The 27,630-nt window shown below is 44.7% G+C and overlaps 1 protein-coding gene across 3 annotated transcripts in view; it reads left to right on the top strand.

Moving 5' to 3' along the window:
* Window positions 1-27,630, top strand: part of Clnk (cytokine dependent hematopoietic cell linker) — a 183,335-nt gene that overhangs the window by 71,272 nt on the left and 84,433 nt on the right. For all 3 annotated transcript variants that reach the window (XM_031341968.1, XM_031341966.1, XM_031341967.1), the window contains exons 3-4: window positions 10,153-10,224; window positions 20,742-20,770. In XM_031341968.1, the coding sequence (XP_031197828.1) occupies window positions 10,153-10,224; window positions 20,742-20,770 (101 nt within the window). The remainder of the gene's footprint in view (window positions 1-10,152; window positions 10,225-20,741; window positions 20,771-27,630) is intronic.

Below are 27,630 nucleotides of genomic sequence, written 5' to 3'. Positions count from 1 at the left end.
GCTCATTTCCTTCACCAGTTTGATTGTGTTTTCCTGTAGTTCTTTAAGGGATTTTTGTGTTTCTTCTTTAATAGCTTCTAGCTCCTTACCTGTGTTCTCCTGTATTTCTTTGAGGGTGCTATTTATGTCTTTCTTAAGGTCCTGTATCATCATCATGATAAGAGATTTTATATCTGAATATTGCGTTTCCGATGTAATGGTGTGTCCAGGACTTGCTATGGTGGGAGAATTGGGTTCTGATGATGGCAAGTGACCTTGGTTTGTGTTGTTTATTTTCTTACGCTTGCCCCCCCGGCATCTGGTTAACTCTAGTGCTACCTGCCCTTGCTAAATCTGACTGGAACCTGTCCTTTCTGTGATCCTGGTTGTGTCAGATCTCCTCAGAATCAAGCTGACTCTGTGATCCCGTGATTCTGGGATCCTGGGATCCTGGGCTTGTTAAATCACCTGGGAGTGTGGCTTTCTCTGTGAGTTGTCCACAGTAGCATCTAGATACAGTAGCATTTAAATACCATCTAGACAACATCTGTGTTAAGTTGTCACATAAAATTAACCATTACATCACAGAACTGGGAAATGTTAAGTAGAAGAGGGGTATAACAAGAAGTCTCTCACTGTGGTCAGCTCATTATCAAGTACATTTTCCTCTCATGCTTCTCTGTGAATACCGTCAACTCTATTTTCATGGTACAGTCCACTAATAGAAAAGTATGAGACGGTAGGAAGTGGATGGTAGGGCTTCGTGAAATGACTTGAGAGAATATATAAGTATACTTGATGGGGATTTAAAGATGGCTCTGCAGGTAAGAGTGGGCTGGTATTTCAGAGGACTGAGTTCAGTTCCTAACATCCAGTCAGACAGCTCACATTTGTAACTCCAGCTCCAAAGGATCCAACATTTCTGGCCTCTATAACACCTGCACAAAGTTCACCTACCTACATAGACACACATATACACAAAATTTAAAATAAAATAAATATTTTTTAAAATAAATAAATATACTTAAATCCCAACAAATACACGGGTGGGGGGAGGGAATTGTAAAAGTAGGCTGTGCTGCTCTTCACTTTTTTGAACTGGACAATGCAAACATGTGGGCAGGTGAGGCACCTAGGCCTGGTAAATGACATCCCAAAGCCTGAAATTAGTATGGATGTTCAAGAGAACTTTCTGTGCTTAAGTGGAGCTGTGCATGCTTAGGTGGAGCTTGTACTTGGAAGAGTTTGCACATACCTCTGTTATGTACCTAGACACCCAATGGAAAGAACAAAGGAAGCATCCAGCACTTAGAGAAGTTTCTAGCAACTACTGTGGTGACTCTTTCAAGCAATCTGGAAGCATGGGCACTGGGTATCATAAGGATCACATTGGCATCCCATGTGCAAGAGCTGGAGGTTAGAGAGGCGGGCTATTCTGATGTCTGCTGGGCCCTGCTGAAAACCTGGTGGGACTTGAATTCACAGGTACAGAAGATATAGATGGCTATGAAATGGGCTATAGATGATCCTAACAGATGAGGCTTGCGAGCTGACGAGACCCCTGTGTTACCGAAGTGTAATGTCCACTCCTCAATCCCTGCAGTATAAGCACCATGTGGAGGAGATGGACTAAAATTCCCACAAGTGTCTCCACATCTTAGAACTTCCCCTCTCTGTGCAATCCCTTCCCTTCAGGAGTTAGCAGGGCAACTGGATACTCTCAATGCTTCACACACGAGGCTCAGCACAATACATGTGACTCCCCCACGTATGGGGGGGGCTGTTTCTACACACAACATGCAATCAGTTCAATTCTCCAGCAATCCCAGCTGTGCCTACAGCTGTGCCTTAGTTTTGTTTCTGGCCCGGCCACACGGAGGAAGTGTCCAACCTTGAAAGGTCGAACGTTCGGTTCAGTCCCAGAAAACTGCCTCATTTCATGAACCAAGCTTCTGGTTGTAACCAGCTATAAGTTGGGATTCCCATTATGTCTCCTCTGGGTTCAATTCACCTACCACAACAGCTCACAGAACTCAGGGAAGCACCTGACATACATGTGCCCATTCATAGCAAAGGATATTTTCAAGACTGCAAATATAGAATCAGATAAAGGTGTATGCTGAGTAGGATATAGAATAAATAGTCTCGTGAACAGCAGTTCCCACTTTGTGGCGTTGGGACATGTTACCCATTAGGCAACCTGGGTATGTCCTATTTACCAACCTGTACACTCTCTGATCTATATCATTAGTGTTTGTGGAAATTTCATTTCTTAGGCATAACGGACTGGGTGGTGGCCATTTTTAATCAGTTGAGTTTTCAGGCCCTTTTCTTTCTAGGTTGAGAAGTGGAGATATGACTTCCAATCCTTCAGTCATATGGTTGGTTCCCCTGGCAACCAGCCCCATGCCTTATTTGTTGGTCATCTAAACTAGAAATTTTTCCAAAACCACTTACCTCATTAACATAAAGCCTTGTGATAAAAAAAAAAAAAAACAAAGACACCACCTGAGAAGCATACCCTTCCCAGATGAGCTTTCAGCTGAGGGTCCAGCTCCAGCTCACACCCTGTACAGCCTCAAAGGGGACAGCCTGAGATACTGACTGCATTCTTTATGCTCTCAGCTTATGGTAATGCTCTTACGTGGTCACCAAGGACTAGTACAGTAAGCAACTCCTAAGAAGGAAACACAACTTAATGTGAGCTCACTAAAGCTCACGAATAGCAGTGGAAAAATCTTGACAGCAATGATATGCAGGCTGGCATGAGCAGGAGACAGTGCTGCACACCAGGATTTTGCAAAAAGAGTAAGCTTTATCGTGCAATCAATGATAAAGGAGCCAGGAGCCAAGAAGAAGCTCCCCCTTGGCATTCCCAGTGGTTTGGTGGCATGGAAGGGAGAAGGGAGAAGCTGTTTGATAATTGGGTGATAAGAACAAAGGGGATCTTAAGATGTCAAATAGTGTTAAACCCAACAGACATAGGTGGGTCTCTCTGAGTCCAAGGCCAGCCTTATTCTAGGACATCCAGCGCTACATAGAAAGACTTTGTCTCTAAAGAAAACATAAATAATAAAACCAAAAGTCACTGGCTCAATGAGCTAGCTTTTGTGCATCTCATCTTGAAAAGCTAGATTCCAGTTGTCTTTGAAAAGATTCTGAAAGCTTTCCTGAAAAGATAGCTTGGACACTTTAATTCAGAGAATTTCTTTCTGGGTGTTTGCAAGTCCTAGCCAATTTCAACAGTGAGAGACTTGACACATTGCCTAAAGGAAGGGAAAACCCTTGGAGAATTCTAAGAAAGGAAATCTCATGGACTTGAGAAAATCTCAAGGGAAAAGAAAGACAGTGGGGTAGAGTATTTGTTAGGTGGTAAAAGACCAGAGTAAGAAAACGGACAAGATGACTCAGCACACTGTAATGATCTGTAATAACAGTGAATGTAACAGCAGCTGAAGTTTGCCTACGTTTGACACTGGGCTGTACACAGGCTCCATCTTAGGGAGTCCTCACTTCATTAGCATAAACCACCGTGTGTGCAGTTGCCCAGCATGCAATGAGGGCAGTCCAGATGTGTCAGTGTTCAGTGCTGGGTGATTAAATGAGGCACTGTGTCCAGTTACCTAGAGTGCAATGAGGGCAGTCCGGGATGGGCAGTGTTCAGTCCCAGGTGAAGGGGGTATGCCCACTCTGTATGCAGTTCCTCTTTGTGCAGTGAGAGGAGCTACATTGCATGTGCTGTTATATTGAACAACTCCTGCCATGCAAATGATAGCATCTTACTAGTAATATGGGAACACTACTACTCTCTTCTCATCGTATACCTGTGAAGCATGAAAAGACTGACTTCTACCAAAAATGTTGTGTACCAAGGCTGTCTCATGCTCAAAGTCAACCCTTGACACGATAAAAACTTTAGCTACTCAAAGCTTGTTGAGTTATCATAAGAAATAGTGGTCTCATACCTCAAAAAGTGGTGAGAAAGAATTACTGAGTACATCATGACATGGAAAGATGTGTTCTGGTCAGATGAAGCTGTACAGAATTTTGCTGGAACATTTGAAACCATTCAGCAGACACTGGGAAGAAACCCAAAGTTAAGGACAAGGACATAAGCTTTAGCGTGGGTGTAACATTAGCTGACAAGGCCACCGTTCCTGCTGTAAAGGACACAATGGAATACAAAATTCAGTTTACCTGCAAAAATATTGAGCAATTAAGCTAGCTAACAATGATATAGTCCCTGCATCTGGAGAAAGCCCGATTCCCATGGGAAGACCTTCCAGGGCACAGCCCAAGGATGGAAAAGGCTAAAATATGGAAATAATTGTACAACTCAATTGTAGTCTAGGAAAATCCCATGTTGCCAAAAGATTTTTTCCTTTCTTTGATTTTCTTGGTCTCAAGTTAAAAGGTGCTTATGTTTAGTATCTTTTTATTTATAAAGTAATAAGGACACAAAGTTAAAAACAAAATAAAAAGAAATAAAGATAGAAACAACTCTTTAGCTAAATAAAAAGATCTGGGATGTGGCTTCATATCTGGATATCTGATATCCATACTTCATACCTGGTTGAACAGTCTATTATATGAAAGGGTAACTTCCACCTTAAAGGAACAATGCACTAAGAGCCAGCTTTAAGGAGTTTAAGGGAAAGGCCACCTGACAGAGAGGGTATGACAGCAGGAAGAGAGTAGGGTAGCTATCGACATTGTGCCCCTCACCCTGGGGGGAAACACAGAGTGGATAATGAATGGGAATAGCCCAAGTAACCTAAAGACTTGTCTGCCACACCCACTTTTTCCAGCTGGGTCCCAGGTGGGTCCCAGGTGGGTCCCAGGTGGGTCCCAGGAGAGTCCAGGTGGGTCCCAGGAGGGTCCAGGTGGGTCCCAGGTGGGTCCAGGTGGGTCCCAGGTGCCCTCTCACTCCTGCCAGGTAGACTCCAAATATTCAGACATGTGAGCCTATGGGGAAAATTATACATTCCAGCTACAATAAAGTCCTTAGTCTAATTACATCTTAAGATATCCTTTTATCCACTCACATACCCAGGCTACAAGAACACAAGCATTTTGGTGCCTGCCATACTACATGACATTGGCACATAGTGAGTCTACATCATAGAAGTGGCTTCTGCTAGGGTCATCCATCAGTAATGAGGAGGTATGGCTATAGCGAAAGGATGAAACATAAACATTGTCAGAGTTCTCCAGATGAACAGAACTGATAAATTATATATATTAATATATATTTAATATAATAATATATATTAATATATTAGCATATATATTAATATATATAATTTATCAGTTCTACATATATATATTTCTCATATATATATATATACATATATATATATATATGAGAAAGGGGGTTTATAAGAATGACTAACAGGCTGTGGTCCAGCTGGTCCAACAATGACTGTCTACCAATAAAATGTTTAAGAATTCAGTAGTTTTTTGGTCCATGAGGCTGGATGTCTCATCCAGTCTTCAGTGTATGCTGAATCCTGAAGAAGTAGGCTCCAATACCCGTGAAGAAATGATCTTGTTAGCAAGAGCAAGAACAAGCCAGCAAAGACAGGCAGAGATGGGGGAGGGGAGAGGGAGACAGAGAGAGAGACTGGGCCTAACATGGTCTTTTGAAACCTTAAAACCCACCCCACAGTGACACACTTTCTCTAACAAGACCATACCTACTCCCAAAAGGCTACACCTTTTAATCCTAATCCTTTCAAAGAGTTCCACTCCCTGGTGACCAAGCATTCAAATATGTGTGACTATGGGAGCATTTGTCTTGAAATCACCACAGATGGTAAAGCAGTATGAACTATAGCCCAATGCACAATGATGTAGGAGGAAGGTTCAAGGATAAAGAGGAAAGCAAAGGTAGCCTAAGCAGAAAGTGTTCAATGTGGAGTGGGGGAGGGTAGCCAGAGGGAAAGCTGAGCTGAGGACTATGGGAGCAATGCCTTTTCCTCAGAGTGAGAGGTCATTGCCACAAAATCCATTGCCTGTTTCCTCGCAAGGCTGTGGCACCTCCAGCTCTTCTGCGGGCATGTAGAGTCTTGTGTGTAACAACTTAGTTTCGGTTTCTTCCCTGGGGAACACTTAAAGAGTCGGTGACAAACTAATAGACCTACAACTTAAGAATGCAGACGTAATTTATTTCACTGCTTACGTGGCATATTCCGGGTAACCCCCATGGAGTTCAGATGGAGCCACATGACTGAGGCCTTTAACGGGACTATGCTTAACAGTAGCTTTAACAGTACATCTACTCTTAAGACTGTTGTAAGCTGCAGCAGCATCCTCAGTTACAGTGCCCTGCCTGTCCAAGGTCAGATGTCCACTGAATGCAAAACAAATACTTTTGAAATCCTGTAATAACATTTTCTGGGCTGTATGAACTTTATTTTTATAGCTGTTTTTTGTGGTGGTAGTGGTGGTGGTGGTTGATGGATATATCTAAAATCTGAGCCCTAAGGAGTTATTTAAGGCAAAGAAAGGCCTGGCAGGGAGGGAGCCTATTAATGACTCTCTGAAAGTATTTAAAAGAAAAAAAAAAAACTTTAACTACTTGCCATGCAAATCAGGAAATTATTTGTTTTCCAGGATTGTTACTATCTGCCTTGGATAACTCTCTTCAGTAAAACTCCTCCTCCCCTCTCCTCCCTCTCCCTCTCCCTCTCCCTCTCCCTCTCCCTCTCCCTCTCCCTCTCCCTCTCCCTCTCCCTCTCCCTCTCCGTCTTCTTCTGTGTCTCCTAACCCTTTCCTTCCAGTATCTCTCAGTTTTTAGCCTAGGCTGTCCCGATCAGTGTCAGTCACTTGCCCTGGCATCCTCCACAGCTCACTGACACTTGGGCACCAATTACGTGCCTACAATCAAATCTCCACTCTCAGTTTGCTGTTTCCTGACCTTTGTGCAAAGCTAAGAAGGAATCTGCCCACTGAAAACCTCTAAAAACCACTGAAAACTGTGTTGGGAGTACTGTGAAGTATCAGAATTGATGCTCATGACCCAGAGGAGGGATGAAACAGGACAGCCTGCTCAGTGCAAGAACCAATCAGAGACCCCTAGAAACAGAGACACAGAAGGCCCTATACAGCAAAAACAATTCATGATTGCATATGAACACTGGCATATGGTTTATCTGTTTGTTATCTGTGAACATATTAGTTATCATTCAAGCATTTCTGAGAGCAGGTGGGGGCAACTCAGCCTGTGCTCCAGGAGAAATACCCAGCATAGGATCTACTCAGAGAGAAAGTAAGTACCCCTGGCACATGCTCTGCTAAGGTTGTTTAGTCAGTTAGAGCCTGCTCTCCAACTATACTAGAAGCTTCATACACATGCTCCTGCTGTCTTCTTTGGCTATTGTCTTGGATAGACAGAATCCAATAGCTATTTGCTATGTGAATGAATGAATGAATGAAATTAAAAACAAACTACTGGCAAAGTAGAAGTGTCAAGGAACTCAGAAAGGGATCAATAATTGGAGGAACTCACAGGGAAGATGTATTGGAGGAATGGTGTTCCCAGATATGGAGGACATACAGAATGATCTGATCTAGACTCTGGAAGGATGAGAAGGGACGGCTCAGAGGCCACAGCGTCTGACCTAGCAGAGAGGACAGCTGGAGAACGCTGTGATCATGATGGCTTTAAAGACTCTGGGCCAGGAATCTTGACTATTGTGGTTGAATGTTTGGATTTTATCCTGCAGGAACAGTGATCTAGGGAGGAATTTTAAGGTATGAGGGGTGTTAGATGGTGTTTTGAGACATAGAAAGATAATTCTTGCAGTGATTCTGAAGATGGGTTGGAACCCAGGAGGCCAGGAAAGAAAATGACAGGGCAGACGCTCGAGGCCAAGCTGGAGATATAAAAAGCAGAACTAAGACTGAGGCTGACTTACAGGAGTGAAGAGGAAGGTCTGGAGTTGAAAGGTCATTTAGGAGCTGAGTGTTCGGATCCGGAAACAAGTCAGGAGGATGGCAGTGAGTGGAGTGGATGGGGGGCACACCCACACTCATTGCCCAGAATGCTCACTTAGAAGTTAAGCCAGGCACAGTGGAGCCTCCCAAGGATGAAGGCCTGGGTCTGTTGAAATACGCTAAAAGAAAGATGTAGAAAACAGTTGGTCATCCCATGTTCAGAATTTGGAGGAAACTTCAATGTGTAAATTAGATTTATGAATCAGTTTTACTCAGAAGGAAAAAGAATAACAAAATAAAAAGCTACAAGGGATAATAAATCACCCAATCATTTTTAATTAAAGGGAAAAAAATGGAACATGTAATGGAAATCATGAACTAGCACTGTCAGCTTCTAAAGGGTCAAGTTCCACAGTGACACTCCCTGCTCGGTGTACTTATCACATTGTGTCCTGTGATCTGCACATGAAATTCTAGGTAGGAAGGGAACCTCAGGTGATCCTGAGGTTTGTCCTAGAAGCCCAAAGTCCTGTGTGCATTCCCACAAGTCCATGTGCACTGTAGGTCAGGCACAAACCCAGACCCAGAGAGACAAACTTTCAAGTCTCTGCAGTGGTTGAGATGGGAGCTCATTGGTTTTGTCAGACAGCTCCACATTAAAGCATAGGTGAGGGGATGAGAAAGTGGCTCAGTGGGTAAAGTGTTGGCTGTGTAAGAGTTTGGATCCCCAGAAGCTGTGTAAAAGTGTAGTTGTGTAAAAGAATAGTTGCACATTTATAACCCCAGCACTGGGAAGAGTAGAGATAAATGCCACTCAGTGGCTCATCAATAAAGCCAAAATGATGAGCACATTCCGTGAGAGATCCTGCCCCCAACACATGCATACATCCAAAACCCTTGGTGGGACTGGCAAGAGAACTTAGCGGGTGCAGGCTCTTGATGCCAAATATGACATTCCCAGAAGCTATGTGGGCAGGGGAGAAAATCAACTCCCTCAAGTTGTCCTCTGACCTCCAAGTACATCCTATGTGCGTGATATGTACACACACACACACACACACAGACAATTATGTCCACCTCTGGTTTCCACATATGTATGTATAGGCAAGCATGCAGAATACTCATGTAGACGACACACGCGAGCGCGCGCGCGCGCGCGCACACACACACACACACACACATACTCAGAGAAAGAGACAGACAGACAGGCAGACAGACAGACAGACAGACTAGTAAACAAGTAAATTGAAGTGTAAAATAAAAACTCGGCTAGGAGCCATGAAGGAGGCAGCCTGAGAGGTCAGGATATGGACAGGATGCTTTTGGCAGAAGCAAAAAGTGGGATTGACATGGAGGCAAAAGCAGAAGAGACAAGGCATGTCACAGAAAGGGCTTCGTGTGGCAGGGAGTAGAGGATTTCAAGAAGGTTAACCCATGTTGGGAGAGCATGAGGGTTGTGAGGCTAGATCAGCTAACTAACTAGTTGTCAAGGAGCAATTGTGCAGGAAAGAATCCCCGGGAAGCATTTGATAAAGCCCAGACAATGTCTGCAAAGAAATGAGAGTATGCCGAACCGGACTAATTAGATGAGCTAAGATGCATAACAATGATGGCTCATGATAGTAAATGTATTTAATGAATTTTAACAAATTAACTCAATTTAAAATCATTTAATCTCATTGTGGAAAATGCCTTAGCAGAGTGTGCCTAAATATGACTTGGATCGGAGCTGTGCTTGCTAAATAGTCTGCCTTTCTACGTGGGATGACATTTGCTAGACTTCTCTCAAATTCAGCTGACGCAGGAAAGCAGTTAGACTTGTGCCTGGCTCAAGTCACTGTCCTCACAGTAGCTTACCGGCCTCCTGTCAACAGCACAGCAGTCTGTGCTCTTCCCTTCATAAAGGAGGCAGAGAGACTCACCGAGCTTAAAGACGACTGAGTGAGGCACAGAACGGGGAGAGACAGCCTCGCCTTCACCTTGACCCAGGCATTTCCTCCATCTTAGCCCTGCCCAGTAAAGCAGTGTTCCAAAACACAATTGCAAGTAATTAAGTTTCTTTAAACATATTTTTAGCCCCGGTGGAGATGCAAAGAGAACGTCAGAAAGATGTGCGAGGCGTTAATTACTCAAATCCGACTGGGGGGCTGTTTCTATGAATGAATGCACTTCATTAATTTTTTTCCTCCAGCTCCTTGCTGTTTCCCAGCTATAATCTATTTTCTCTCATCCCAGGGGCAATAAAAGGACAACGAAAGAAGGATTCGGTGATCTGAGATTCCAGAACGTCTCTCTGCTGAAAAATAGGTCAGGATGTTTATTTATTTATTATCAGAGGAGTGAAAGTCTTAATTCTGTGACAGGTAAAGCTGGCCATCACACACAGAGGTACACACACACACACACACACACACACACACACACACACACTCATTCAATATACATAACACAAAAAAACTCATACATACATAAGCTCACACACAGATACTCACATATACACAGATTTATACACACAGAGAGACTCACATAGACACACACACATACACACAGAGACTCACATACATATGCACACACACTCATGCACACAGTCACACAGAGAGACACACAGAGACTCGCATACACATACACACAGACTCACTCACACATAGATCCATACACACAGACACACAGAGACTCACATACACAGAGACTTATACCCACAGAGAGACTCACACAGATTCATACGCACAGACACACAGAGACTCACATACACATACACACAGACTCGTGCACTCAAAAACAATGTTAACCTCATTGGATTACTTTACAAAGTTGAAGAAAGGACTTGAGGTGGGATGGCTAGCCAGCTAGAATGTAGATACATGCCTTGCCTGAGGGGCCCTGAACTCCATAGCTTTGCTGGCCAGGGCTTCTTCCACAGTCCACCCAAGTCTCTAGACAGCCCAAGAGACAAACTTTAGGGATCACCTATCCCTCTCCTCTGAGTACCTGGAACCATGATGTGCCCCTCTATCCTTGAATGGCTGGGATAATGGGTTGTGGATGCTAACGCTCAAACTTAGTGCTCAGAACATATCATTCATCCGGGTCCTCTAGGGTTAGCCTCTCTTCCCAGCAGTACCCAAAGGTCTTTGTGTGCTGGCACCTTTCTTCTAGTTTAAGTCAATCCATATATTCTCCAGGTCCTACTATGTGCCACTCTGCCTCAGTTCTGCCATCCTAAGGTACACTGGAGTAAGTCAACTCCCTCTTCGGAGTGGGGTGAATGCCCTCAAGACAGAACAGACAAGTTATTTTTCACAAACATTTTAAGAAAAGGGAAATTTGTAGCTGTGCTCAGACTTCTTTAATGTTTACATTACACACATTTGAATAATGCATTTTAAGTCTGTTTTTCTTATTTCTTGACAAAAGCAAGAGATGGGAAATGGAAGGGTTAGAAACCTTCCTTCCAAGAGAGAGAGGGTTGAAGCAATTACATACATCAAAGTAATATTTACAGTTACATTTTAGGGGGGAAAGACAGAGAGGAGAGTGGTTTTTTTTCCCCAGAAGCAAATTATTTCAGGATGTGTCATAGCATGCTCAAGATATATTAAAAAGAGCAACTGATGGTGCTTCTGCAACCTGTTCCAGGCCATTTATAAACCAATTTTTTTAAATTCCCATATTCACACAAATCTCTCTACCACTGCATATTTTATAATGAAAGCATTATATGAATATAAATTAGTTTTTGAGATATATAAATCAAATTAAAATGTCTGAAAACGACATATTTCAGTCCACTCTCTTACTTTAGTATCTGTTAAACCAGAGTGTTCATTTCCCATATAAAAATGATGATCATTGGCATTGAGCAACAGAGGAGGGAGGATGGTGATGATGGGCAGTGTCACCAGGCACACTGCATCCCCTGGGCCTAAGCCAAAACTTTAGCCAACCTGCTGACTGATGGTATGGCTTCCAGGAGCTATCTCCAGCTGTGAACTTCAGTAATGTTATTTGGAAAAAGTTGATTCTCCTCTATAGCTGAATCCCTTGCAGTCCAGACAGTGTGATATTTGGAGAGTGAATCAATGGTCTCTGTAGTGCCCGGACAATAGTAGATTCTCAATAAATAATAGTCTGTGCATACTCAATATGCACTAGGTTGCAACTTAAGAGTTTATTAAGTAGCTCTGAACCCTGCCAATCAGACTGTCAGTCTCCCATTTAAAGGTGAAAAGACTAAATATTCTCTCTGAGGTTGCCCAGCTAGTTGTGGCAATGATTGTGATAAACCGCAGAGCCACCATTGTCACTAAGATAGAAAACAGCCCTGTGCTCATATCTTGCTGCCTTCACATTGTTAAGCATGGGTATTAAGTCTCCATCCTCCTCCAAATTCAAACGTCCGCTGAATTCTTAGTAAAGCGCATTGCTAAGCTTGGTGCTGGGGCACACATGGGTCATTTGGCCCAGGCTGTGCAGACCATTCCCACATCCATAACCTACACACAACACTGAGATAAGAGAGTCTTGCAGCCTTTCAAGGTATTTGCCTGGCTACATTGACAACAACCATTTCTCTTGTGTGCAATTTCCCATGAACATAGAGACTGAAACACACTAGTGAGTGCTTTCCAACAGAGGCCACACTCAATCAGTACCTGGCACTGGCATGTACCAGACACCATAAAAGAAGTATGTAAATTCAACACTCACAAGTTTGATCCTTAGACTAATTCCAATCAGATATCTGTATTCCTATTTATAACTATAGAAATTAGTCTAAGGATGTGGCCCGTTGTGGTCATCATCACAGAAATAGTAAGTAGAAACAGCTAGATTTGAATTCAGAATTGAACTTCAAAGCCATTATCACTATTGGACTCTAATGATCAGCACACAACTGATCTTCGCTGTGACTCCCCATTTAGGGACTCAACCAGCCGTAGGTCAGAAACATTCTGCACTGCACATGTGCAGTGTTTTCTCTTCCTTATTCTCTAAGTCCTGCTGCCTACCAGGTGTTCACACAATGCCTATATTGTATTAGTTATAGTGAGTAATCTAGATAGATTTAAAGTCTAGATGGAGTAAAGCATATGGTTAGATAGACACAAATATTAAAGTATTTATTAAAAAGAGACTCGACACCCATGGATTCTGGAATCCATGAGGATGAGGAACCAATGCCCTGAAGGCACCAATGACAAGTGTGCTTGGTTTTCTGTTCCCAAGCATCACTAGTCTATTCCTGTTGCACAATCCCATCAAGGAGGAGCATAGGCATTGCATCCCTGGTTATCACATCATATCTAGGAGAAGGGTGATGTCTCTTGCAGTGGTTCCCTAGAGGCTGGGCCTGGCACCAACAATCTTAGCAGGCACTGGACCTCAGAAAGGTAGCTTCTCAGACTCTGAGATCCTGTGAGAAGTGCAAGCATTGAAAGACAGTCCCCCGTGTTTACATCAGCCCTCCTGTGACGCAAATGCCCACTCAGATTTAAGAACCTCAGTTTTACTGCTCAACCTTAAAGGTCAAATGAGAGACTTCTGGTCTCATCCTTGTGCTTCCATTCTGGCTGAGTGGCATCAAAGGAATGAAAGGAAAAAGATGTCATGAAGGACCATGGTATCAGTGTCTCTCCTACTACAATCATTTCTGCCCCTTACAAGGACCTCCTTAAGAAATGAACAAAACACAGCACTAGCCAAGAAGATGCTTCATCTGTGCTGGGGTGGGCGGGTTGGGGATGCAAAAACAGGAAGATATCACTCTTGTAAGGCAGTAAGTCCTGTACATGGCAGAAGAGAAGCTGGCCCTGTAGGGACCCAGGGATATAGGATCTTGTGATCAACTAAAGGTCTAGCCAAATCCAGACTCCAGCAAGTAGCAGACCCAACCCTCTGATCCCTGTCTTTGCTTTCCACAAAGCAATTTCCCTTTCCTGCTCCAAACCTGTTCTCCAGGGAACAAGTGGCAGATGGCTGTGACATCTCAACACCCTGAAAGGGCAGTCCTCACCATTAGGAGTCAAGGACACCCACTGCTGTGCCCCTGAGACATGTAAGAGCAGGAGCTGGCTAGAATTGTTGCCTGGCTGCTCTTCCAGACTCAGGTTTTGTCTTGCCAAACACAGCTGCTCTGGGATTTCATAGCACTGACAAGGGTCATTTACTGTATCCACTCCATTGTACAGAAGATAAGGTAAGCTTCCAAGTGACCCAGCACACTCTCTGAGGATGGGAGCATCCACTGGGGTGTCTGTCATCTTTTATCTGAGCCACACAACAAGCTCTTAGTAGTAGTTTGCAGAATAAGCATCTGATGAATGGGGCCAAGGAAATGTAAGGATAAAGCCGAGTCATGACAGCATTGTAGTGCTGAAAACCCAGGTTATTGGGCACATCACTGTACCCAGATCCCTTTTCAGTGTCAAATGTATACTGAATACATTTAACTGGATGGCAGAGAAAACTCTAACCTGGGGATTGGGAATGGAAGGCAGAGAACAAGCAGGGAAGATCAGAGAGAGGTGAAGAGGATTTCCAATTCTTCAGTCCACTGAAACAATATCCCAGCTAAAATGGGACAAGCCACCCTGCTGTCTGACTTGCCTGCTGTAGCACCCATCCAGGTGACCAGCTCCATCTTCAGTTTTGAGCCTTTGTCAGAAGCATCCCTTGCTTATGTGAAGGGGACTGTAACTTTCAAGAACATGCTGCCTGTCCTCAGAAGTTCATCAATATAAGTAGCATGCAAATAATTGCATGTAGCTTTCTAATTTGGCTGAGATATATCACTAGAGCAAGAAGCTGCACAAGAGCTGGAGGAGGGGTAGTACAGATGGTTCCTGGGTAGGGGAAAGCTCAGGGAGGTATGTATGGGTGGTACCATATATGGGGACTTCTCAAGCCACTTGCCCCAAACAGACTTCACAGAAATGAACCAGACGAAAGCATTCTAGACTTCAACAGTGTAGAGTATATGTGTACCAAAATAGCCACTGATATGTACAGTTGTTACATCCAAAAGAGGAAGATTCTAGAAAGTCACAGGGAAGTTCTTAAGAAACAGCGGGCCCATTTGTTGAGTTGACTTATCAAATAGTAGGCTGACATAATTTCACTTTGAGTAAGTTTCATTAGTTTCCAAGTACTATGGGATGGAAGACCGTCCCCAGTCTCCACTCTTGTGAAAATGTAGACCTTCCCCACTCCAAGGGAATTCAGGGAATTTGCGTAGATGTGTAAAGATGACTACTACTATGTTTGGATACTCTGTTGGCCTTATGATAGTACATGGCCTGCATTTCCAAGCCTACATGCTCATGGGATGCCTCAGATCCATGCTTCCTTGAGCACACACCCATGGCATGCCATTCCCTCACCCATCTACTCAGTACTGCTCATTCACCAATATGCCTGTGCTTGTGGACCAAGCTCCAGGCACCATATGATGTACCCATCTCCTTTTAGGGACCACTACAGTTAGTTTGAGAATTCAAGATGGGCTCTGTTCCAGTTGTATGGTTGAATTCAATCAAACAAGGGTAATGTATACATTCAAGAAATACAGGAGATTTTTGTGGTCCCTTGGGAAATAAGAAAGGTACTTGCATCCATCCATTATCCTCTTCCCCCATCCCCCAAGACCATTAGAAATCCCAGTTGACCCCTTTCCAACCACTCTGTGTGTTCCTAGATTATCTTACTGAGATACAGTTTTGCACATCTTTGCCATACTGTACCTCCAGTCACACCAGCCTGCTAACTGAGCCCTCCAGGTTCTCCACCCTCTGAGTATTCTGTGTGTATCCAAACCTTAGGCCCACAGTTCTCCAGTGAGAATTTCCTCCTCTGAACCCTTGTCACCATTCTGGGTGTGGAGCATAGTTCCTTTGACTCCTGAGGGAATCAATCATCATCACCCACCTGCAAAATGAAAGGAGTTGCTAACATCTCTAATTCACCATTTGACACAGTGTTCTGTAAGAGTCCGAGGGTGGAGACAAGGACACTGTTCCTCAGGACAGTCTGTGCGAGTTCATTTTTTGCAGCATACTCAGTTCCCAATGCAGACATTCAAATTAAGAGGGGGGAAAGGATTGAACTCAGAAATTGTGTTCTCTTTCACTTCTCTTTATATTTAAAATGAGTTTAGTAGCTTCTAACCACATCAGCTGCCTTTCAAAAGCTACTGAATTTTATTCTGGAGTAACCTTCCAATTTTGTGAATAGCGGTTAAATAAGATGTAGACTTAAAACCAGTAGCTCTTGGAAGCTCGGGTGATGAAAAAGGCTGATGATGTAAGATCACATGAATCACTTCCCTCAGGGTTTGCTACCAAATTCCGGGGGGCAATGAGTTATCAGTCTCTGTTCCAGGAGTTCAACCCTGGAGACATGGCTCAGTCCCATCTCTATGGGACCCAGATAACACACCCTGTTCCCGTGGGTAGGAAGGACACAGGAACACGCTGTCTGCATCCTCACAACCAGTGTGCCAGGCAACAGGGGAGGTGGGGGAGGGGAGTGTTTGTTTTAGTATTCTTTAAAAATTAAAGCTCATTAAATGCATTCAATTATTTAAAAGAATTAAAAATTAAAAATAATTCCAGATTTAAAATTGATTTGTAATAAGTTTTCATATCAGAAAACCACAGACATGGGAGGACAAATCTTGATCATCCTGTAGTTTGTGAAGTTGCCTGCCACTGTGATGATACCTGCCACACACACAGGAAGTGCAGAGGAAGGGAAAACCTGCTTTCTTCAGGCCCAGATGTGGAGGGTAGCCTGTAGCCGGAGAATGAGAGCAGAGGACGCTGCCAGTCTTGTGCTCTTTCCAGCTGTGGTCTATTTGCACATGGCTATGTATTGATGCTGTTGACAAAAGGAAGCCAGAATACATCTTGTGATTCCCTGGCAAGGGGCAACTTGCTAACACACTGCCCTCACCGGAGCCCAGGCAGAGCATATCAAATCCCCATGAAGTCAGCTAGCAGCGTCTTTTCATTCGTCACCATGGGCTGTCAGGCTGCGAAGAGCATTAACACCGGAGACTATCCAGAGAGCTCAGCAGCTGCTAGTGTCAGGATGATGTCCACACTCCATCTAGACAGACCCACATGGCCCAGCCCAGCCTCCTTCTTCTTCCATCTCAGGCAACAGTGCCAGCCTCCCCACCCCCAACCCATTTTCCAGCTCTCTGGATCATAGCAGCAGGCTCAGCTGGAATAACAGCCCCCTTCCCTGTTTTGCTGAGACTTCCTCTGCTAGTTGAGTTGAATGCTTTCATTGACACACGGAGAGTCCCTAGGGTGCAGAATCCCCTGAGGACATGATATATGAATACCCAACTATCTTGTGGAGCCCCACCCAGAGTGAAGCAGATCAGCCACTTTCAGACAGCCTTGGCAATGGGGAGGAAGCTTCCAGATGCACAGCCCTCTGCAAGCTGTGTTGCTGCTCTAGGCTTGTGAATAACAAGGAACTCAGGGTGGAAATCTGACTCTGGCAATAGTTTGTTGTGCCACTCTAGGCGTGTTAAGTTTTAGTTACATCTGCTGAATGGAAGACAGAATCTCATTGGCTAAAACCTACGGCAGAAACCTGTATCTACTGCCTCCAAACATATTCTCCCTCTCTGTGTATTACTATTACTTCGTATGACATAAAAATCCATAACATGAGATCAGCTCTCAAACATAAGGGCTGTGCACACAGCTCTGTTAATTATGAGCATGCTGCAGATACTAAACCACCCCTAAGACCTATTTTCTTATAAAAACCAAAACACTGTACCCTCAAATGCCCTATCCTCCTCCCACCCCTGGCAGCCACCCTTCCATTCTGTGTGGTCAGAACAACAACGCTGGATAGTCCTTGTCTCTTCACAGCACCTGGGCAGTAACACCTATGGCTTCCTGGAAGTCAAAAGTAAAAGTAGGTACTGGGCTATTACATATCTGCAATTCCAGCACTTGGGAGGCTGAAACAGGAGAATTGTGAAGAGTTCAAAGCAAGGTCAGATGGGCCATAGAGAGACCTTGTCTCAAAAAAAAAAAAATCTATTAAATGATCAATCCATAAATCTAAACTAAAAAAATTGCATTTGTGGGAAAAAAAATATTTGAGAAGATAAGTGTAAATATGTTAACCTCCGCTCAAAAGATTGGGGCCAGCTCAGGGCCCAGACACACAGACATTCAGACCGATGCTCAATTTTTTTTTTTTTTGTCATCTTTTGTTCCACTGTTGTGCCAAAAGGCCTTATCCCAGAGTCCTGGGAGAGAAAAACACACTACCTTGGCTCAGGCCTCAGCTTTCCTGCTTAGTGTTCCATTCTACAATCCTGGGAAGGCCAAAGTCAAAAGGCAGAGGTTGCCAAAGTGAAAGTCTTCCCTGGGACCTGCAGAAGACTTCACCTTGGGCACAGAAGTGCTTACCTGCATCTGGCCCACTTTAGAATCCCAGCCTGGAGTCAGTTCCTTGGATATTTGCTCCATTCGTAGTGAACTCACGGGCCGCAGTCACAGAAACTCCTTCTATTGCACATGTCATAAGTTACATATGCCTTGTGAGGCCTAATGAAAGGCCAAGATCTCCAGTGGGGTTGGGGGTTGGGGGAAGAGGCCATGTATCTAGGGGTGGACAAGAGTGTTCACAGGCCACACATACAGAGTTTTCATCTCACTAGGAAATTTACTGTTAGTTTCTGCTGGAGCTCAGCAAACGTGAAAGGGCACCAACTGCTAACCACAGGGCTCTGGGCTGCAGATGCATGGTGGCTCCCCAGTGAGACTCAGCACATCCCACAGGTTTGGGTCCGGAGACAGCCAGGCTGGAGTAGCAGCAGAACTCAAAGCAATTTCCTTGCCTCAGCGGCTGCCTGGATTGGGCTATTTGCGCATCCCTGTGCCCTGTTTCTTGTTTGGAAGGACATCGGCTCCCCAAGGTCATTTGGAAGATGAAGTTAGGAAAGGGGCAGCGTCAGAAGAGGCAGTGTCTGGACTCCAGAGCTCTGGTCTCCTGGTTACTAACGCTTCATTGCTTAACTATTGTGTGCCCAACATCCCAGCCACAGATAGACCTCATAAATATTTACACGCAACGTGTGTTGCGATGCTCAATTAATTGCAGCTGTGACGCACTTAGAGAGCCTCGGAGGAAAGGTGTGCAGAGAGGGCCAGCGGTTGTTAAAGGCGCAAACAAGTCAGCTCATGGAAGCAGCAGCCCTTGGAGCTTTCCATTACCCTGGGGCTTTTCAGACAGAGCCCAAATCTAGGGAAAAGTTACACCCAAGGGAACGCCGTCCGAGGGTGACGTTTGTGGCTATGCCAAGAACTTGTCATCAGAAAATGAACAAAGATATGCCCAAGTGACTTACCAAAGAGGAGAGGCATGTAATTATTCAAATGTGGTAGCCATCTCAGAAATGAAATTGGAGTCCCTGGAGTCAACCAGGGACTGAGAAAGCCCACACTCTGGTGCTTTCCTTGCACTGGATTATTGTCTGTCCCATGCAGATACTCAGAGATGAGACGGAAATGCAAGAATGGATGGGTTTTGCAATCTTGATTACAATACTCACAATTAGCAAGAGCCTAAACCCTCTCCAAAAGTGCAACATGGCCAACAAATGTGTTTTTCAATAATACTGCATAATAAATATAATGTCCCAAAGGCATCCTTCACACTCATATGACACCTAAACACCTATGTGTCCTAATGTGTGCACACAGCACGGATGCAATCCTGATGACTTGAGTTCCATGCCCCAAAACCCACCCAAAAGGCCTAGTGCTGTGACAAGCATCGGTAACCGAAGCCCTCCTAAGGGGAGATGAGAGGTGGAGACAAGGACATTGCTTGGCAGCTCATAGGACAGGCCACCCTAGAGCAGGAAACAGAGAGACGAGGTACCTTGTCTTGGTAGGGTGGAAGTAGATAACCAAGTCCAAAGAGTTGTCCTCTGATCCCTGCATATGTGTCATGGCACAGGAGCAAACACACGCACACACACACACACACACACACGCACACGCACACACACACACACACACACACACACGCACGCACACACACACACACACATGCACGCGCACACACACGCACGCACGCACACACGCACACACGCACACTCGCACACACATTATTCACACCTACGCAATAATAGATTGTTTTGATTTTAAATGTGCGCATGCATCCTCATTTCATACACATACACTTAGGAACATGATATTGATTTTTTTTTCTTGTATATTCTTCTATTTTCTATGTCATCTCTAACGAGGTGTTACCTCAAGCCCACAGGTATATAAACATGAAGGGCTTGCTCCATGTTTGTGTTACACAGACCGACCGGGGCTGGATGGATGATTGCTCAGAGGATAAAGTCCTCACCTTGCAAGGGTAGGGACCTGAGTTCCATCCCACAGAAATAAGTAAAGTAAGTAAATAAAGTGGTTTTAATAAACAGGAAGCAGTAGTACATGGCTGTACTCCAGCAAGTGGAGATAGGAATAAGGTGACCCCTGGGGCTCACTGGCCACAGACCAGCCTACTCAATGAGCTCCAGCCCAGTGACAGATCCTGTCTCCAAATGTCAAGGTAGACCAAAAAGCAAGATAAGCTGTCCTTTGACCTCCACATACATGCTCACACATGCATACACATCTATACACAAGTACAGCTATATATGCATGGACACTCATACATGCCCAGTTTTCACAGAATTAACTGTGACATGCATCCTGAAAGTGGGCATTCTTTTGGGGCCCATTGATGAATTCAGTAGCCAACCCTCATGTTTATTCTCTTTCCTGCCCTAGGTCATGGCCACGCCTCAGCAGTGCCAAAGGTGAGTCATGAGTTCTGTGTCCTCTAAGTGATGAGATGACAGGCTGGTCTATTGGGCTTTCCTGTCCATTCCTTTCTGAATTTCTTTTATTGATGTACATGTGAAGAAGCAGTGGCTGTCCCTCTCTGCCCAGTCCTGCTGTCTGGGCCTCTATGGAGAAGACGCAGACAGCTAGGGGATGTCCTTCACTAAGGTGACTGGTAGGTACTTGGACATTGACAACTGGAAGACTAGAATCCTTGACCTGGACGCACTGGTGGCAGGATTTTAATAGGGTGCATCCCAAAAAGGAAAGCCCAAAGAACAGCAATTCAAGGACAGAAGCTACAGGCTTCTTGTGGTCTAGCCTCAGACATCTGGAGCATCACTCCAATGTAGTTCTGGACTACAGGCAAACACATTAGCCTGGCTTTCAGAAAATGCACTCATCTCAGATGACTGTGTTTCCACTGATAAGAATGCCACCCTGTAACATGCGTCAACCTCTTGCAGTCTTTCCCTCAAGCTGCCCCAGAGCACAGCTGGTCTGTCAGGCCCACAAATCTGCAGATGTGTGGGGATCCCAGTGGTCACTCATTAGTTGTGCAGCCTTGGACAGAGGGCTACTTTCTGAGCCCAAGTCCCTGCCTCTGTGAAACCAGTGCAGATCTGAGCTGTTCACTAGTACCCAGTCAACTAAATTCTCTATTGCAGGTTTTTCCTCCCCACCCCCACCCCAAATATGGATGCAACAAAAAATGGGAAATCCCATAGAACTCCACTAGAAAACTGGGACTTGGTTGTGAGACTCAAAATGAGAGAGAAAATGAACACTGGGCTAGAAGAAATGTCCAGGGAGTGGACGAATCTCAGAAAGCTCTCTACCTGATGTGGAGAGGTGCCTTGCAGTATGCACCCTGCACCCAACACAGGCTGCAACAGAGTAGTACAAAAGCCAAGGTGCTGTCCCAAAGTGAAGTGTGAGGCTAACCAGTGGTCAATGCTCGGCACTCGCCTCCTTCCCTCCGTCTGCCCTGGTACATTCCCCTCCAGGTCTCAGTCCTCCAACTGTTCTAGAGTCTTTGGTCTCAACTATGCAATCCTCTCAACACCATTCACCCTCTCCCATCATCCACGGGAATCCTGGAGGAGAATAGAACATTCGTAGGGGTTTTGTCCAGAACATTCGTAGGGGCTTTGTCCAGAGCAATAAAGCTGTTTATTGGATACATGAGCTGGAAACTTGGAAGCCATGTCAGTGTAGCTAGCTATATGGAAACATAAAGAAAAGGAAGAAGATTTTTAAGAAGTCAACTGAGATTTTAAAAAAGAAAAGAAAAATGGCCTGCCCAGGCATAGGTGCTATCACAGACCATTCAACTGTCTGAAACACTCTAACAGACTTGAAATGACTAAGGACACACATGAAGGTTGACACTGGAGAATGGCCATCTCAAGACACCACACACTCTTAGGTTTATTTATGGTACTTGCGCTCTTCCCTATGTTTTTGTTTAAAAAAAAAAAATAGTAGGTCATCCATGAGAGTGAATGCCTTGCAGCCATCTAAACTGTGGGAAGCCCATTCATGCCCATGAAGTTGTTGACAGCTTGTTTGTGAAGAAGCGGGCAAGAATACAGTGTACACACAATGTGAACAGGGATACTGATGAACACGGTGAAGTGTATGTGTGTGTGTGTGAGAGTGTGTGTGTGTGTGTGTGTGTGTGTGTGTGTGTGTACCTCACAGGACGTTTACAATATGAAAAGATACATACTGCTGTGTGTGTTTATATCAATGTATCTGTGTGTCTCTGTAAGTAAGTATCTACGTGTGTGTGTCTGTCTGTCTGTCTGTCTGTCTGTGTCTGTCTGTGGTTGTCAATGTGGGTGTCTGTATGTATCCCTCTATTTGTATCTGTGTGTCTTGGTGTGAGGATGTCTGCACTCATTTATATCGGTTGTGTCAATGAAACATCAATTCTCTTTTTGCATGCCTGCATCTTATAATTTCTTCCACAGAAACATACACTTTTATATAGTAGAAACAATCTATCAAAAACTGAATGTTAACAAAGTCCTCCGTGGACAGACACATTGCGGGGTGTAAATGATGGGTCAATGTAGCTGCCCCTCAGAGGCATGCATGGTGCTACATTGTCCATCAAGATGAACTTGTGAGTTATCTCCTTCCAGTGCCTAAGGAATGAAATCGTGGACAAGTGACTGCCTTATTTAGAAAGAGTGTCCCTCTGCCCTAAGTCCCTATAGGCTTGGGGTTGAGGAAAGGTAAGGTGTTTGCTGATTCTATTAAAGATACAGGAAATTTCATTCTTCCAGAAACATTTGGGGTTTTTTCCTTCTAGTTTTCTAAGGTAATGAGTGTTAAAGGTTGATATCCTCCCTACTTTAAAAAGAAAAATTATTTTTAAGACCAATAGGCAAATCAGGTACAAAATATGTGGGCCTCTAGTGACCCCTGCTGGCTAATTCTATGCATTGCAGCAACTGAGCTAAATGAGCAGGAGGTTCTATTAACCCTACTCTCCCAATACTTCAGAACACTAGTGGACAGGAATGAATCAAGAAGACAGTTAAGCCAGGGCGAGGCTTCTCACATTCCTGGAAGTACAAAACACAGTTTGTTGAGTTGCCTTCAAAATTCAATGTACTTTGGAATCGCAGCAGAAGTACCCACAGTCGACAGCTCACCCTGTGGTTTCTACTTTGGCTGGCCTTTGCTGAAGCCAAGGAAGCATTATTTCTGACACATTAACTCCGGTGCAGGGAGTTGTAGAATGTACTTTAGAGAACCACTTGCTGAGATAAAGAAAGAAAAGAAGGCTCCAGGTATCTAGACTGCCTGCACCCAGTAGCTTCGTTGGTGGTCTAGATAGCCACAGTGTTAGTCCAGGACTCTGGCAGAGCTCCTAGGAGTGTAGGTGGGCTGCCTCTCCTTCCCACCTATTCACTTGTCTGTCTAAGCAGCGGGCCAGCTTTACCACTGGCCAGTATGTGATCTAATGAGACAGCCATAATAATAGAGAAATAAAGCATTCAAGTCTGACAGACCCAACCAAGCAATGTTCATTATAGACGAAGAGATGAAAACTTAGAGAAGGGGGGCACTTTCCAAGGGTCACCAGTGAGAACACTGCATCTGTGCTCTGGCTTCTGGTGAGTTTCCTCTCACTGTTTCAGACTTCTGAATTGCCAGTTCTTGGTTTCAAGACAAAGGACTGTAGATGAGCAAATAAAGCGCTCTGTCTCTCTCCCTCTCCCTCTCCCTCTCCCTCTCCCTTTCCCTCTCTCCTTCTCTCTCTCCCTCTCTGTCTCTCTATCTATCTATCTATCTCCCTCTCTCTCTCCCTGGGGTGTGCCAAGCATCTTATAACCTTGCATAGCTTTAACTATAGGACTGATTTCATTACATTCACATATAAATAAGATTAACTGGGCCCAAGAGAAATTAGATAGGCTAGCAAGAATACAGTAGAGAAGAGCTCAAACCCACCAAATGCACTTGGGGTTGTACAGCAAACAACTTTAACTTCAGTCTTTCAGCCCTTACAAGAGGGATCACCAGAAGTTAGTGGACACTAAATCCCTGAGCTTCACTGTCTAAGAGAAGCCAGCTTGAAGAATCTCTGTGAGAAAGGTCAGCAGGGCTATAAGCTTAGGCAGAGTGAGAAACTCCTGGCTACGGGGCTGAACTTGAAAAGACAAACATAGACACATTATTCGTGGGCACTAAGCCAAGGAATCACACTGTCTAGAAGCTGTGATCTTCTGCTCTGATAACATAGACTAAAACAGCTCAGTAGCCATGTGGGATACATATTGTTGAGCCATTCCACGGGGTAACATCAGTTAACCATGTTCGAAAGTGAGGGCATTTGCCTGAGCTCATGTGGTCAGAAAGTGACGGGTGAGGATTTGAACTTAGAACATCTCAAAAGCCCCCACTGAAATATGTTTGCCTTTCTTCCCACTTTGGTTAGGGACTCTACTATGTTACTGGCAAACCCCAAAGCTTACATCTCCAAGGAACTAAAATATTAAAGGCTGCAAGCCATATAAAAACTTCACAGAGGCTCAACCAGGAGAAATAGTTGTTATACATTTCTTTTCACTTACATAAGGCAAATCCAGAAGTAACCTGCCTAAGGCCTGTAGGTATCTCTGCTTTCTGAGAGTCCTGGTGATTCCAAACATTCCTCCAATCTTATTGTTCCCTCAGTTGTGTTGGCCTGAACCCTACGAGCCTACGATAAGGATGCCTGGGCACCCCACAGCTAGAGGAAGATAAGAAAGTAGGTCACAACTTAAGAAAGACTCCTGGCCCCTTGGGAGTTGTTTCGCTGCCTAAATTACATTGACTAGAACTTGAACTTGTGGCCAGCAACCCAGCAGACCTCAAGTGGCAAGTAGATCCAGGGAGATGCCTTTGCTCTGGCACACTCAGAGATTTACAGAGGCCATCTCTGAGCCCTTGGTTTTCAATACATATCTGGTTAAGTCTAACCAGTAGCCTATGGCTCTGGAGTCAACCCAAAACATTGTACCCTGTTCTCCTCTCCAATCACCTTACTCTCCCATAACAGAAATAAAAACAGAAGCCTTTTTTTTTTTTTTGATAAGGAATGTGTCTGAGACCGGCCAATATCCCTGCTTCCTGAGGGAAGAGACAGCTCTAAAGCTCCATAGGCCTCTCATTTTATTTATTGCATAAGCATATCCTGTCCAGGGACCCGCTCATGATATCCTCACCAGTAGCTATCTCCATGGCAACCAACCAAGATAACTGAGAAGATGGAGCAGTCTTGCAGCTCCACCAGGGTGGTCTACATGTGAACCGAGTCTGAGTCTCCATGTCCGACTTCAGGGTGGTCTACATGTGATCTGAGTCTGAGTCTCCATGTCCGACTTCAGGGTGGTCTACATGTGAACCGAGTCTGAGTCTCCATGTCCGACTTCAGGGTGGTCTACATGTGAACCGAGTCTGAGTCTCCATGTCCAACTTGAAGCACTGGTTGGCATTATGCAAAAGCAACAACTCCTCCATCACCGGTTGTCAAAGTTCAGGTGGAAAGAATGGCACAGTGGAAACTTGTACGAAAAGCAGACCCCCATTCCTCGGGTTTACAGAGGGCCCTGCCTTTGGTCCATCTCTGCCCCCTTCTTTACTTTCTTTTCTCATTGTTTAAACACCTGATATACACCATGTGCCATGGACAATGGAGCTTACCTTGAAAGGTGTTGGCCATGTGCCTTCATCCTCATTGCCTCTGCTTCTGGAAACAAGAGGTCAATCATGGAAGTCGTTGACCTCTGCAGACCCCTGGGCCTTACATCAAACAATTCTCCTTCACATCCCTCTTAAAAATAACTTACAACGGAATTTTCTTGGTTAAAGGATGTTTCCCTTGAGGGCCACACAGAAATCAGGTGTTTCCAGAAGCTGATCAGGACCTATAGGTGATGAGTAACCCCCCTCTTGGCACCCCTCACAACCGGGAGCCAACATGGAACATTACAAAACAACTTCCTTCCTCCGTCATTTTCTTCTGTAAGTCAGCTGGGTTAGCTTTTGGCCACTGTGACAAAGTACCTGAGACTATTAGTGTAAGAGGAGAAAGGTCTGTCTGGGCTCTTAGTTTCAGAGAGTTCAGAACTTGGTCAGTTGCCTCTGTTGCCCTAGACCTGTGGCAAGAAGGACCTTCATTATGGGAGCACATTGTGAATCAAAGCTACTTGCCTCATGTCAGCAGGGAAGCAAGGAGAGAAAGGATAGAGGGCTAGGTCTCAAACCCCTTCCAAGGGCATATGTCCAATGACTAGGCCCCACCTCAGAAAGATTTCATCAACTCACACACATACACACACACACACACACACACACACACACACACTCTAAACTACAGGATCAGTCAATGCTTGAGCTCCAAAGAAAATGAACCACTGTGGTGGAGATCTGGGGCCTGGCTAAAGGAAGAGCAAAGTCCAAGCCCATCTAGCAACAGAGGAGGCCATGGTCTGCGTACTTGAGATCCTCAAAGTCTTTCAACCTGTCACTGGCCCCCGTCCTAGGGTATTTCCACTGAGCCACATGCCATATATGGCATGACTCTTCTTGTGGTGTACATTTGCCATACACCATCAGCCTCTGTGACATGTGGGGTTGTAGGTGTTATCAAGGGACAGGTGTTGTGATCTGTAACTATAAAATGTATCCCCTGGCTTCACTTCTGGGTGTTATGGGGTAATATAGAAGGATGTATTAATTAATCAGGACTCACATCTATAACAAACAGACTACAAATGTCAGGGTGAGATAAAAACAAGGCAGCTTAGTTGTTCGTACCCCAACTTGATGTGAATGCACCTTTACCCAACGCCTTCCAAGATACCTCAGGACCTTGGGGCCTGCAATCCCTGTCTCTGCCACTATCCAAAGCATAGACTGTCATGTGCAGGATCCAGCAAGCCAAGGCCATTTATCTCACTCACCGTATCCCCAAAGATGCAACACATCCCATGCCCTGCCAGTGCCTAAACAGCTAGTAAGTGTGCCCTATGGGAGCACCCACTGAGAAGAGAAATGAGGCACGGCTAGTCTGCAGAGTCATCAGGGAAGAGGCCGTGAGGAATCAGAGTGGACCTCTGCTCTTTGACTTAACAGCTGAGGTTGGTGGCCAGAGGTGTCACCAGAGGAGATGATGTTCTAAGGGGGATCAGAAAGGCAAAGCTGGAGGGAAATATTCTAGACAGAGAGACAAGATGCACTGAGTTATTGATGCAGAAGAGCATGGAGGGCTAGAGTAACGGGAAAACAGTCTGCTGTGTGGAGTCCAGGGAGAAGAACAGGGTTGGGGTGCGGG

The sequence above is a fragment of the Mastomys coucha genome, unplaced genomic scaffold (genome assembly GCF_008632895.1).
Source record: "Mastomys coucha isolate ucsf_1 unplaced genomic scaffold, UCSF_Mcou_1 pScaffold22, whole genome shotgun sequence".
Lineage (NCBI taxonomy): Eukaryota > Metazoa > Chordata > Mammalia > Rodentia > Muridae > Mastomys > Mastomys coucha.
The sequence above is the reverse complement of the archived record's forward strand: the minus strand, read 5'-3'. Positions and strand labels throughout refer to the sequence as shown.